General features: G+C 39.8%; 2 protein-coding genes across 4 annotated transcripts in view; one reads left to right on the top strand and one right to left on the bottom strand.

The window, feature by feature from the left end:
- The window catches only part of DHX57 (DExH-box helicase 57), a 76,285-nt gene extending 69,754 nt beyond the window's left edge, over positions 1 to 6,531 (bottom strand). For 2 of the 3 annotated variants that reach the window (XM_005576070.4, XM_045369469.3), the window contains exon 1: positions 6,384 to 6,531. The gene's annotated coding sequence lies outside the window, so the exon portion shown is untranslated. Of the gene's footprint in view, positions 1 to 6,164 lie in introns of all 3 variants that reach the window. The other variant, XM_074011934.1, reaches the window with a different exon arrangement.
- Positions 6,532 to 6,574: 43 nt separating this feature from the next.
- On the top strand, positions 6,575 to 12,206 carry MORN2 (MORN repeat containing 2; the record flags this gene model as incomplete). Its single annotated transcript, XM_005576065.5, has 5 exons — positions 6,575 to 6,707; positions 9,410 to 9,460; positions 9,843 to 9,949; positions 10,683 to 10,819; positions 11,953 to 12,206. Coding segments are annotated over 5 exons (531 nt in total), but the record flags the coding sequence as incomplete, so codon positions are not given.
- Between the last annotated feature and the right edge of the window lie 1,668 nt (positions 12,207 to 13,874).

Here is a 13,874-nt window from a genome sequence, read left to right as displayed (position 1 = left end):
TTTCTTAACTAAAGAAAGTAATCCTAGATTCTCATTTGGTTAGGTCTAATTTAGAGTTTTATTTATTTATTTATTTAGAGATGCAGTCTTGCTCTGTCGCCCAGGCTGGAGTGCAGTGGCTCGATCTCGGTTCAATGCAACCTCCGCCTCCTGGGTTCAAGCAATTCTCCTGCCTCAGCCTCTGGAGTAGCTGGGACTACAGGTGCCTGCCACCATGCCCAGCTAATATTTGTATTTTTAGTAGAGATGGGGTTTCACCATGTTGGTCAGGCTGGTCTCAAACTCCTGACCTCAAGTGATCTGTGCACCTCAGCATCTGAAAGTGCTGGGATTACAGGTGTGAGCCACCACACCTGGCCTAGTATAGGATTTTAAAAATCCAGTTGAGAAGTTTCCATGAATTTAATATATGTTTTGACAAAATTTAAATGTATATACGCTCTATCAGGAACACAGCTTGGGCTCAGAGATTCTGCCAAGGGCAAAAGGGAAGTAGGCCATAAAACAGATAGCTCCTCATCTTTTTCCAAAGGACCGACTCCATTTACAATGGAGTGTGGAGAAGTTCAAACTTAAAGGTGCTTTCAAGAATAGTGAGGTTGTGGGGAAAGGGAGATTACAGGATTAAATGAAGATACAGTTTAGACTGTTGGCCAACTAGTTTGCAGGAAGCAAACCAAGGAATAAGACCACTAGGAAGTTCCTTTTTGGGATTAGAACAAGTATTAAACCGGGATCTCAGAAACTATTGCTTCACAGAAGCCATAGTTTGGTTGGATTAGTTTGTAAAGGAATTTACTCTCCAGAGCATTGTTGAAAACAATTGAGCAATCAACCATGGGCATACCCAAAGCTGTGCCTCCCAGAGGAGCAACAACTGAGGCTTAAAATCGTGGGAGGGAAATAGACTTCACTAAAATATTCTAGCCAGTCACTAAAAAGTAAACCAGCAAATAACAATAAGAAGCCCCTGAAAGGGGAGAATCAGTACCCAGAGTTGTTACAGTGTGTTATCTAAAATGCCCAGTTAACAACAAAAAGTCACAAGGCAGGCAAAGAAACGCTTAAGTATGACCCATACACTGGGGGGGAAAAGCACAAACTGTCTATGAGTGAGATCAGATGTCAGATTTAACAGAAAAGAACTTCAAAATAGTCATTGTAAGTATATTCACAGAAATAAAGGAATGCACAATTAAAGCAGTAAAGGAAGGTGTGATGACAATGTCATATCAAATTGAGAACATCAATAAAGAGATAAAAAATTATATATATTAAAAAGAACCAAATGGGAATTCTGGAGTTGAAAAGTATAATAATTGAAATTAAAAATTCACTAGAGAAGCTCCATAAACATGAACTAGCAAGAGAAAGAACTGATGAACTTGAAGACAGACTGACATTGATTATGCAAACTGAAAACAGAGAGAACAATAAATGAAGAAAAGTGAACAGAGCCTTGGAAAAATGTAGGACACCATCAAGGGTATCATACACATATAATTAGAATACCAGAAGGAAAGGAAAGAAAGAAAAGAGCAGAAAAAATATTCAAAGAAATAATGGTAGAAAACTTCTCTGATTTACTGAAAATCAATAACCTCTACATGCAGGAAGCTCAATGTCCTCCAACTATTAGAAAATAAACACAGAGATCCACAAAATAGATAAGTTGCAACAAAAATGTTGAAGGTCAAAAGACAAGGAGAAAATCATGAAAGGAGTAAGAGAAAAACAACTTATCACTTACAAGGGGAACCCCAATAAAATTAATGACTGATTTCTCCACAGAAACAATGGAGGGCAGAAGGTAATGACATATATATTTAAAGTACTCAAAGAAAAAAATAGGGCTGGGCACAGTGGCTCACGCCTGTAATCCCAGCACTGTGGGAGGCTGAGGTGGGCAGATCACGAGGTCAGGAGATCGAGACCATCCTGGCTAACACAGTGAAACCCCATCTCTACTAAAAATACAAAAAATTAGCTGGGCGTGGTGGCACACACCTGTAGTCCCAGCTATTCGGGAGGCTGACGCAGGAGAATCGCTTGAACCTGGGAGGCAGAAGATGCAGTGAGCCGAGATCGTGCCACTGCACTCCAGCCTGGGTGACAGAGTGAGACTCTGTCTCAAAAAAAAAAAAAAAAGAAAAAGAAAAAATAGTTAACCAAAAAAAGCTATCTTTCAAAAATGAAGGTAAAATGAAAACTTCCTCAGACAAACAAAACTGAGACATAGACTCGCCTCACAAGAAATACTAACAATTCTTCAAGTTGAAGCAAGTGTCCCTGGATGGTAATTTAAATCTACATGAAAAAACAAAGAGTAAAGGTAATTGTGTAAGTATTTTTTAAAAATCCAGATTTATATTGGACATTTATTTATTTGAAAACCAGTATAAATGTATTGTTTCTTCTTCCCTCTGAAATGATTTTAAAAAGCAATTATATAAAATAAGATGTACATGATATAACGTTGGGCCTGTAACCTACAGGAAGGTAATATGTATGTAATATATTTGCCAATAACAGCACAAAGATTGGTGGGAGCATAATTGTACTGTGCTGAGAAAATGACTACAGACAGTAAAGTAATACTTGTAATAAGTATAGTTGGGTATATAACATTAATAGATATAATATGTATAATAATACTATAAAAGGTAGGAAGGGAATAGAGATATATAAAAGTAATACTTCTATATATCTGTCTTAGTCTGTTTTCTGCTATAACAGAATGCCACAGACTAGGTAATTTATAAACAATAGAAGTTTATTTGGCTCATGGTAATGGAGGCTGGGAAGTCCAAGAGCATGACAGTGGCATCTGCTGAGTATCATCTCATGGTGGAAGATGGAAGGCAGAAGTGGGCATGATACAGAGAAAGGCACCAGCAGCCAGACTTATTTTATAATTACTTATTCTTGCTATAACTAACCCACTCCCATGCTAGTGACATTAATCCGTTAATAAGGGCTCTGCCCTCATGATTGAATTACGTGTTATTAGGCCCCATCTCCTAATACTGTTGCATTGGAAATTAAACGTCTAACACATGAACTTTGGGGGTAAACATTCAAACCATAGCAATATTGCTGGAATTAAGCTAGTATAAATCTGAAGCTGTTCATAAATCCCAAAGCAATCACAAAAATACTACATTAGAAAATATTCACTTAATGACTAAATGCAAATGAAAGCAAAAAGTAAGAACAGAGGAAAAAATAGACATTGAGACATACAGACGTCCAAAAGTAGACTAGAATTAGATGTAATTCCCAGTATACAGATAATAAAAATAAATGTGAGAGAATAAAGCAGTCCAATCAAAAGACAGAGACTGTCAGACTGGATTAAAAAACAGGATCCAAATATATGCTGTCTGCAGGATAGGCATTTTAAATTCAGAGACACAATAAATGAAAAGTAAAAGGATGGAAAAAGATGATCTTGCAAACAGCAACCACAAGAAAGGTGGAGTGGCTATGTTAATATCTGACAAAATAGACTTGAAAGCAAAAAATGTTACTAGAGATAGGATATTTCTTAATGACAAAAGGGTTAATCTGTCAGGAAAAGATAACAATTAAAAACACATATGTACCTAATAAGAAGGCACCAAAATACACAAAGCAACAACTGACAGAAATGAAGGGAGAATTAGACAATTCAATAATAATAGTAGGAGACTTCAATACCTCACTTTTAATAATGGTAGAACAACTAGACAGAGGATCAACAAGGAAATAAAAGACTTGAACAACACTCTAAACCAACTAGACCTAATAAGTGTCTATAGACAAATATTCACACTTCTCAAGTACACATGAAACATCTTCCAAGATAGACCATGCTAGGTGATAAAAGAAACCTCAATACTTTTTTTTTTTTTTTTTTTAAGATGGAGTCTTGCTCTGTTGCCCAGGCTGGAGTGCTAATGGTGCAATCTTGGCTCACTGCAACCTCTGCCTCTCAGGTTCAAGCGATTCTCCTGCCTCAGCCTCCCGAGTAGCTGGGACTACAGGCACCCGCCACCATGCTCCCTGGCTAATTTTTGTATTTTTAATAGAGATGGTGTTTCATCATGTTGGTCAGGCTGGTCTCGAATTCCTGACCTCAGGTGATCTGCCCACCTTGGCATTCCAAAGTGCAGGCATTACAGGTGTGAGCCACCTTGCTTAGCCATAAACCTCAATAAATTTAAAAAGAAAGAAATAATATGAACTATGTTCTCCAACCAAAATGGAATTAGAAATCAAAAGCTAGAAAAAATTTGGGAAACTCACAAATATGTGGATATTAAACTAGGTCTTCCTAGGTATTCCTTTCTTCAAAATTCTTGATGATTATACATATGTATTCAGTGTTTATCTTAAGTTTGTCTCTCCTTTCTACTCCCAGAAAGCTCTTTGAAAACAAGACTATGTCTATTTTTTTTTACCACTGTACCCTTAACACAGTGTCTAGCATACGGTAGGAATTCAATATCTATTTGTGGAATGAATGACTGAAGGTTGGAAAAATGACTTATGTGGGAATGGAGATTTATTCATCTATTTATTCTTTCCACAAATATTTATTGAGCACTTATTATGTGCCAGATCCTGGGGATATAACAGCAAAGAAGACAAAATTTCTGCTTCATGAAGCTTACCTTCTAGAGGGTAAGACAGACATTAAACAAATAGATATATATTATTACTTAAGTGTTATCGAGAAAAAAAAAAAACCTTGAGGCAGTTATTTTAGATAGAGTGGTTGGGTAAGGCCTCTTTGAGATCACATTTTAAAGGACATCCGGAAGAAACTGAGAGAACGAGCCATGAAATAGTCATCCCTCAGTATACACAGGGGATTGGTTCCAGAACCCCATGTATACGAAAATCCACGGATACTCAAGTCCTCCAGTCAGCCCTGTAGAATTTGCATACAGGAAAAGCCGGCCCTCTGTATGTGTGTTTTGCATTCCAGGAATACTGTCTTTTCTTTTTTCTTTCTTTCTTTTTTTTTTTTTTTTGAGACTGGATCTCGCTGTATCACCCAGGCTGCAATGCAGTGGTATGACCAGAGCTTATTGCAGCCTCGATATCCTGGGCTCAAGCAATCCTCCTGTCTCAGCCTCCTGAATAGCTGGGACCACAGACGCACCACCACACCTAGCTACTTTAAAATTTTTTAAGTAGAGATGAGGTTTCGCTTTGTTGCCCAAGCTGGTCTCGTACTCCTGAGCTCAAGCAATCCTCTCACCTTGGCCTCCCAAGGTGCTGGGATTACCGGCATGAGCCACTATGCCTAGTTGAAATACTGTATTTTCAATCTGTGTTGGTTTGGAAAAAATCCACCCTTAAGTGGGCCCGTGTAGTTCAAAACCATGTTGTTCAAATGTCAACTTTACTCACAAAAATGTAGAGTCATTAAAATTTTAACAGGCAAGAAAAATAACAGGTCAAACTGAATTCTGTAAGGTTGTGCATCAGTAATTACCTATGATTTCTAAAATTTACGGAAAGGAAATAAATCAAACAGACAGATTAGAACTTCCTCTCAAAAACCATGCAGCCCAGGTAAATTTGTGTACTGAGAAACATTAGGAAAAAGCAAGAGGATGCTTACTCTGATTCAAAACAAGTTGTCTCACATCAATCCAGAAAATGTTACTTTTACAAGTAGATCTGAGATATGCGCTCAAAATTTTAAACGAAGATTTGCTGACTGTAATGGTATCCAATACCACTCTCCCAGAGTTTTCCAGGCAATAGGAATTAGGTTGTATAATCCACGTGGTTAGATTCCACTATCTATTCCATCTAGCCCGGGAAGATTCCAACTATCTTTCTTCACCATGGATACAGGGACCTAAGTTTGGCTGTAAGAGTATTCTTTGTTTGACAGCCAAGGCACTGAAAAGTGACTACACACTACCCTCCTCCCAGGCAGATCTCTGACTGATCACAATATAACCAGCTCCATCCAGATATCCAGATCTCGTATCCTTTTTCGAACTCACATCGTCCCCACCCTTCTCCCCAAAAAAGCCACACAGACAGAGACAGGGAACGGAGCCTGACCCCTTCAATCAACCCCTTAGCCTGCTCCAAGCCTGAATTTCACGCCTCGTCTCCTAGCCCCACCGCCCCCGCACTGCAGTTTGAGCGTGCACAACCTCAGCGGCAGAGCTCCGCCTTGGTCCGGTCCCGGGGCCTGGGATCCTGCTGGTCCAGATTCACCGGCCCCAGGCAGACAGGATGAAACACTGGGCCGCGATGCTCCTCAGATCCCGACCACTCCTGGAGCAGGAGGCGGCAGACACACTGACAAACAGGGCGACGCGCAGACCGTGCGCACAACGCGCATCACTTGTCAGCAGAAGTGGAAGACGTACCTGGCTCGCAGAGTTGGGTCCCGAGCCAGCTGTCGGGAGGTGCTGCCCAAGGGTCAGAGGTCCCCACAGGGCTTGGCCACCCTCCCGGTTCTCACTTGGAGCAGCCCTGCGGTGGCCCAGCTGCAGCGGCACAGCCCTGGCGCCTTCTGATTGGCTCAGCTTCAGCCCCTCGCTTATTCGCTTCCGGGTGAGAGGTGCCCGGTCGCCCCAGCAACCAAGTCGCACCTGGAGCTGTCCTAGCGCCTAGTTCTCTCCCGGCTGCAGAGCTGGCCGCCCAGGGGGAGTCGCAGAGTTTGGAAGATCTCTCTAACACCTCTCGGCCAAGTGAGTGCCCATCCTCCCAACGACACGGGCAGAGAAGGGCTCCTTTAAGTCGAACTAGCGTGGAGTCAGAACTTGCTTGGCCTCCGGTAACTCCTGTAGGGGTATGACATATTTCCTAACCGTCTAGCCGAGGAGCACGGGGGAACCCTTGGTCTGGGAATCTAGCTCTGATCTGTCGCTGTTGAGACACCCGAGGCGCGTGCCAACCTCCCTGGGCCTCAGTTTCCGCTATGGTGCCGGGCGGTCTCTGTGAGGTTCCCTCTAGCTCTGACATTCCCAAGTTTCGAATGTAGAACATTTTAGCGGCAATTGAAAACAGTCCAGTTTCTGATATGATTACGTTTAAATGCTCTGCTTCATAGGCATTTAACGATTGCTTCCGAAGTGCCCTTCATTCACTAGACGTTCTGTTACTATTAGTACTAAACACGGAGTAGGACAGTAGGGTGAGAAGAGATTTGACTAATCCGCCATTCGTGGGCTGGAGGAACTGGGTGGGATAGGGGATCCCGGTACAAAGCCATGGTTTTACTAGAACCCTAAGTACGACGGTAGGAATAGGCCCAGAGTGCTGTGAGGGCTCCTGAAGGAGTCTGAGGTTGAAGAAAGGCTTTGTGGGAGAGCCCATACCTGACCTGGGGCTACAAGAAAACAATAGCTAGTATTTAGAGTTTAGACACTGGGTTAAGTGCCTTTTTTTTTTTTTTTTTTTAAGAATCCACTGTTGCTACTGTCAGTCCTTTGTAGTTTATTGTAGGTAATGTGGTTTTTGTTTGCTTGTTTTTAACTAGCCTAACTGGCCTTTGGTCTTTATGTCATGAAATTTTACTGTAACCTGTCTAGGTGTGGGATTTTGCTTAGTTCCCATTTGTAGTCCAAACAGTCATTTTCTTCAGTTCTGAGAAATTTTTGGGTATTTATTCAAATATCTCCTGTTCTTTCCCTCTGGAATTCTTATTAGACTGACAGTAGCATTTTGGATCCACTTTCCATTATTTTAAAATTCCTTGTGCTACTTGCTTTTTTTAATTAAAAAAAATATTTTTCCAGCCATCTCACTCGCACTTTGTGCTACTTTCTAAGCACATTTTTCAACCTAATGTTCCAGTTCACTAATTTGTTTTCAACTGTATCTATTCTGCTATTCATCCCTTCTAAGAAGTTTTATTTCACCAATTATATTATTCATTTCCTGGATTGCTAATTGTTCTTTGTTTTTTATAATCACCTGTTCCTATCTCAAAGATACTAATACTCTCCCTTTCTCTCTGAGGATATTACAGTTTAAGTCCTCTACCTATTGTGTTAATTCTGTTTCCTCAGAGGGGATGAACCTCTAGCCTTTCTCAACTGGCACCTAAATTAATTTTTAAATTCCCTTGCCCCACCCATAAAAACTCTGATTCAGTAGATGTGGGGTAGAGAGAAGAAACTTAGAAGCATCTCAGGTGATTCTGAAGGATGAGTCACAGAGGATATGCCTGCATACCCTCTCTACATAAGTTTTCTTCAGTATCGGAAAATACAGTTTCTAATGTTTTAGTCCACTAAGTGTCCAGGGATCTGAGGCCCAGAATCCCCCTCAGTCTTGTGGTCCTCTTTCTTCCTTTTTCACTTGGTCTCCATACCATTCTCATTCTGTGTGGACCTACCAGCCCTTCCCCACTTGCTATCTTTATTTTCCATTTCTTCCTACTGCCAATTTAAAGATTCCTCACTCCGCCTTACCTCTGTGGGACAATCAGTAAACCATATGGGCTACCAAAGAGAAATAAAAACATATCCACACAAAAATTTGTACACCAATTTTTTTTTTTTTTACTCCTAGGAAGCTGTATGTTTTAAAAATTTACATCAGTGTTTATAGCAGTATTATTCATAATGGCCCCAAACTGGAAACAACCTAAATGTCCATGAACTGATGAATGAATAAACAAAATATGCTATTTCTGTACAACATATTTATACAATATACTTGGCTATAAAAAGGAATGAAGTACTGATACACGATACAACATGGATGAACCTTGGAAACATTAAGTGAAAAGAGCCAGACATAAAGGACCGCATATTGTATGATTTCATTTATAGGAAATATCCAGAATAGGCAAATCCTTGAGGCAGAAAGTAGATTAGTGGTTGCCAGGGGTTTGGGGTTGTGGGGTGAGGGGTGTTTGAGGGGAATTGTAATGGGTAACTGCTCATGGGTACAGAGTTTCTTTCTGGGATAATGAAAATATTCTAAAATTAGATTGTGATGATAGTTGCACAACTCTGAATCTACTAAAAAACGTGAAATTGTATCTTTTAAAGGTAGATTTTGTGGTGTGTGAATTATATATTAATAAAGCTATCATAATAAATAAATTTTAAAGGAGATCATGTAGGCAAAATTGTTTATTTCCCCAGGACCCTACATTAGACAATGGAAATGCCAAGTAATCATGATATGCTGTGATCTTGAGAAGTAAGTCCATTTGGATAGTGTTGAAAGCACATTGGTTATAGGTCTTATGACATAAGAATATTTACGTTTGGCTGGATGTGGTAGCTCACATCTGCAACCCTAGCACTTTGGGAGGCTGAGACGGGAGGATGCCTTGAGCCCAGGAGTTTGAGACTGGCCTTGGCAACATAGTGAAACCTTGCCTCTATCAAAAAAAAGTAAACTTATGTCATTCTTCTTAAATCTTTTAAAACAGCTTCAGAAGTGTATAAGATCAGCTTTATCTTTCCAAATGGAGACAAGTATGGTAAGCATACACTGCAATTACTTTTTCTGTACAGAAAATTAAATAGCTTAAGAATAAAAAAAGAGACTTAAATTTTGTAAAACTATTAGGATATTAACTTTATTAACTAAGATAACAGAAATCCTAATAGATAAAGAGATGTTAAAATCAAAACTCCACTGTTAACTCTAGACGATATGCCTTGGAAACCTATGGGATCTGTCAATCTTCCTGGCCTTTGAGTCTCAATTGTTACAAGATGTTGTACGTCCACGGATTTACTCATCTCGGGTCTCACTGGTTTCAGTGCTAGGGAGCCAAAGAAACCCATGAGGTGTAGTTGCGATTAGGCCCAGATATAACTTTTCTCATTTATAATCTTCAGTATTTCTCCTTTGTTTAGATGGCGACTGTACAAGAACATCTTCTGGAATCTATGAAAGAAATGGAATAGGTATTCATACCACTCCTAATGGGATTGTCTACACAGGAAGCTGGAAAGATGACAAGGTATTGTTGTTGTTTTTAATACTGGCAGTGGATAAATAACCCTGTGGGTTTAATGATTCCAGGCATTTCACCATTAATCAAAAACTCCTATAATGAGTAGACTATATAATAAAAATAACGAATGATCATATTAACACATATTAACTTATGAGTAATATTAAACTCACTGCAGAGAGCTAATCATCGTTATTATCTTTCTCATCTCCTATTCATTGAGTAAAGCTGAATCTGTTACATAATTTTCTCATTTAATCCTCGTAACACCCTCATGAGCTGGGTACCATTAATACTCTATTTTACAAATGAGGAAAATCAGGCTCAGGTTTCTTGCCCACCTAGTAAATGATAAAACAGGAAAGTATACCTTGGTCTGCTTGAATCCAAATTTGAATTATTAACAACTACTTGTACTGGTTTCTTGAACTAACTAAACTGGTTGCCCTTTAAGATTTCTGATACATTCAGGGTATCTTGAGGACCCCTATTATCTTCATCATGGACCCCTTGATGTTCAAATGCCCCAGATCCAGAACATTTGATTTAGTGGGCTTCACAGATAGACACAGATGAATGAAAATGATAAAAATGTTATCTTTATACTATGGAAATAAAGGACAATACAACGTTGATTAAGTAATAATTAGCAGATGATAGACTTATATTTGTACATTTTTGAAAGGTTCTTAGGAAACTGAAGATTAGTTTCTAAGGTAATTTCCTTTGTTATAAACAGATGAATGGTTTTGGAAGACTTGAGCATTTTTCAGGAGCAGTATATGAAGGACAATTTAAGGATAATATGTTTCATGGACTGGGGACTTACACATTCCCAACTGGGGCAAAGTATATTGGAAATTTCAATGAAAATAGGTAAGCTTAAAATAAAGAAAAAATCACTGCAGTTCTGAAAGATTATTTTCTGGTACATTTGCTTAAATATTTATTTATTGAGACAGAGTCTTACTCTGTCATCCAGGCTGGAGTGCAGTGGAGTGATCTCAGCTCACTGCAACCTCTGCCTCCTGGGTTCAAGCGATTCTCCTGCCTCAGCCACCCAAGTAGCTGGGTCCACAGGTGCACACCACCATACCCAGTTAATTTTTTTTTTTTTTTTTTTTTTGAGACGGAGTCTTGCTCTGCCGCCCAGGCTGGAGTGCAGTGGCCGGATCTCAGCTCACTGCAAGCTCCGCCTCCCGGGTTCACGCCATTCTCCTGCCTCAGCCTCCCAAGTAGCTGGGACTACAGGCGCCCGCCACCACGCCCGGCTAGTTTTTTGTATTTTTTAGTAGAGACGGGGTTTCACCGTGTTAGCCAGGATGGTCTCGATCTCCTGACCTCGTGATCCGCCCGTCTCAGCCTCCCAAAGTGCTGGGATTACAGGCTTGAGCCACCGTGCCCAGCCCCCAGTTAATTTTTGTATTTTCAGTAGGAACGGGGTTTCACCATGTTGGCCAGGCTGGTCTAGAACTCCTGACCTCAAGTGATCTGTGTGCCTCGGCCTGCCAAAGTGCTGAGTATACAGGTGTGAATCACTGTGCCCAGCTGCTTAAATACTATATTTAGTTAATTCTAAATATTCTTTTATAATACAGTTTCTAAAAATTGTTGGAGGCCCGGTACAGTGGCATAGCACCTCAAACATCATTGATGGTCAAGAAATATTTGTTGAATAAATGAAGTAATTAAGCTAGAGAGCCAATGTAAACTCTTCATTTTTTTAACTCATTGTTTTGGTTTTGTATGAACTTAGATTATGTGATCCTAAAATCTTGGACGCCAAATAATTGATTGTGTGTGTTTGGAATAGTACTTGTTTTTTCTTTTTCTTTTTTCTTTTTTTTTTTTTTGTAGTATGTGAAGGCAGGATGCTGGGTTTAAAAGCAAAGCTTGAAAGTGAAAGATATAATGCTTCAGACATAGTATATATTATGCTAGACAATCTTATATCTGGACTGTAAATTATTTGTCTTTGTTAATGAAAAACTTATTTTCTACTATTGCAGGGTAGAAGGTGAAGGGGAATATACTGATGTCCGAGGACTAGAATGGAGTGGTAACTTTCATTTTACAGCTGCTCCAGACCTGAAATTAAAACTTCACATGTAGATGTGCTTCACATTGTAGATTTAATGTTAAATTAAAGTTTAAATGTAGTAATTGAAGCTTTTAGTTGTAAGGAAAGCAACTTAATCTGTTATTTGAAATGACTTCATACACTACCCCTGTAAGTTTGCCCAATAAAACCATCACTTCCTTACGTCTTTTTGAACTTTATTTTCATTGTCTTACAATTAGTTTAAAATAAATTACATGATTCAATTCAGTCTGCTTATTATAATAACTACGGCAGAATCATCCAAATCTTGGCAAAGTTGTTTTTTTTTTGTTTGTTTGTTTTTTTTTTTTTTTTTTTGAGACGGAGTCTCGCTCTGCCGCCCAGGCTGGAGTGCAGTGGCCGGATCTCAGCTCAATGCAGGCTCGGCCTCCCGGGTTCACGCAATTCTCCTGCCTCAGCCTCCCCAGTAGCTGGGACTACAGGCGCCCGCCACCTCGCCCGGCTAGTTTTTTGTATTTTTTAGTAGAGACGGGGTTTCACCGTGTCAGCCAGGATGGTCTCGATCTCCTGACCTCGTGATCCGCCCGCCTCGGCCTCCCAAAGTGCTGGGATTACAGGCTTGAGCCACCGCGCCCGGCCGGCAAAGTTGATTTCCAATCCTCTGTTTGAGTTTTGTCGTCTTTTTTTTTTTTTTTTAGTTTGTGCTTGTGTGTCCTGGTCGACATTCACCCTCTTTGAAAAAAAAATTTTTTAAGGCTATAATACATTTTATTTATTTATTTATTATTTTCTAACTTTTATTTTAGGTTCAGGCATACATGTGCAGGTTTGTTATACAGGTAAACTCATGTCACAGGGGTTTGTTGTACAGATTATTTTGTCCCCCAGATACTAAGCATAGTATCCAATAGTTATTTTTTCTGATCCTCTCCCTCCTCCAAACCTCCACCCTCAGGTAGCCCCAGTTTTTGGAATTTTCTGTTCTTGTGTTAGTTTGCTATAATGAACACAATTTTAAGTGTACAATACATTATTGTTGACTACAGGTACAATGTTGTACAGCAGATCTCTAGAGCTTATTCCTCTTGCTTGACTGAAACTTCATGGCCTTTTATTAGTTACCTCTTGTTTTCCTATTACCCCAGCCCCTGGTAACCGTTATTCTACTCTTTGATACTATGAATTTGACTATTTTATTTTTCTTATTTTTTATTTTTTTGAGATGGAGTTTCACTCTTGTTGCCCAGGCTGAAGTGCAACAGCACGATCTTGGCTCATTGCAACCTCCGCCTCCCAGGTTCAAGCTATTCTCCTGCCTCAGCCTCCCGAGTAGTTGGGATTATAGGCATGTGCCACCATGCCCAGCTAATTTTTGTATTTTTTGTAAAGATGGGGTTTCACCTTGTTGGCCAGGCTGGTCTCGAACTCCTGATCCACCCGCCTCGGCCTCTCAAAGTGCTGGGATTACAGGCGTGAGCCACCCAACATGGCCAAATTTGACTATTTTAAATACCGCATACTTAAAAGTGGAGTCATACAGTACTGGTCTTTCTGTGACTGGCTTATTTCACTTAGAATAATGTCCTCAGGGTTCATCCATGTTGTCACAAATCAGGGGTTTCTCTTTTAAGGCTGAATAGTATTCTATTGTATGTATATACCACATTTTCTTTATTCATTGTGGTGGACGTTTTGTTTCCACATCTTGGCTATTGTGAATAGTGCTGCAGTGAATTTAGGGTACTAATATTTATTTGAGATCTTGATAGCAATTCTTTTTTCTTTTTTTTTTTTTGAGACAGAGGAGTCTCACTGTTGCCCAGGCTGGAGTGCTATTGCGTGATCTCAGCTGACTGCAACCTCTGCTTC

This window comes from Macaca fascicularis, chromosome 13 (genome assembly GCF_037993035.2).
Source record: "Macaca fascicularis isolate 582-1 chromosome 13, T2T-MFA8v1.1".
Taxonomy (NCBI): domain Eukaryota; kingdom Metazoa; phylum Chordata; class Mammalia; order Primates; family Cercopithecidae; genus Macaca; species Macaca fascicularis.
The sequence above is the reverse complement of the archived record's forward strand: the minus strand, read 5'-3'. Positions and strand labels throughout refer to the sequence as shown.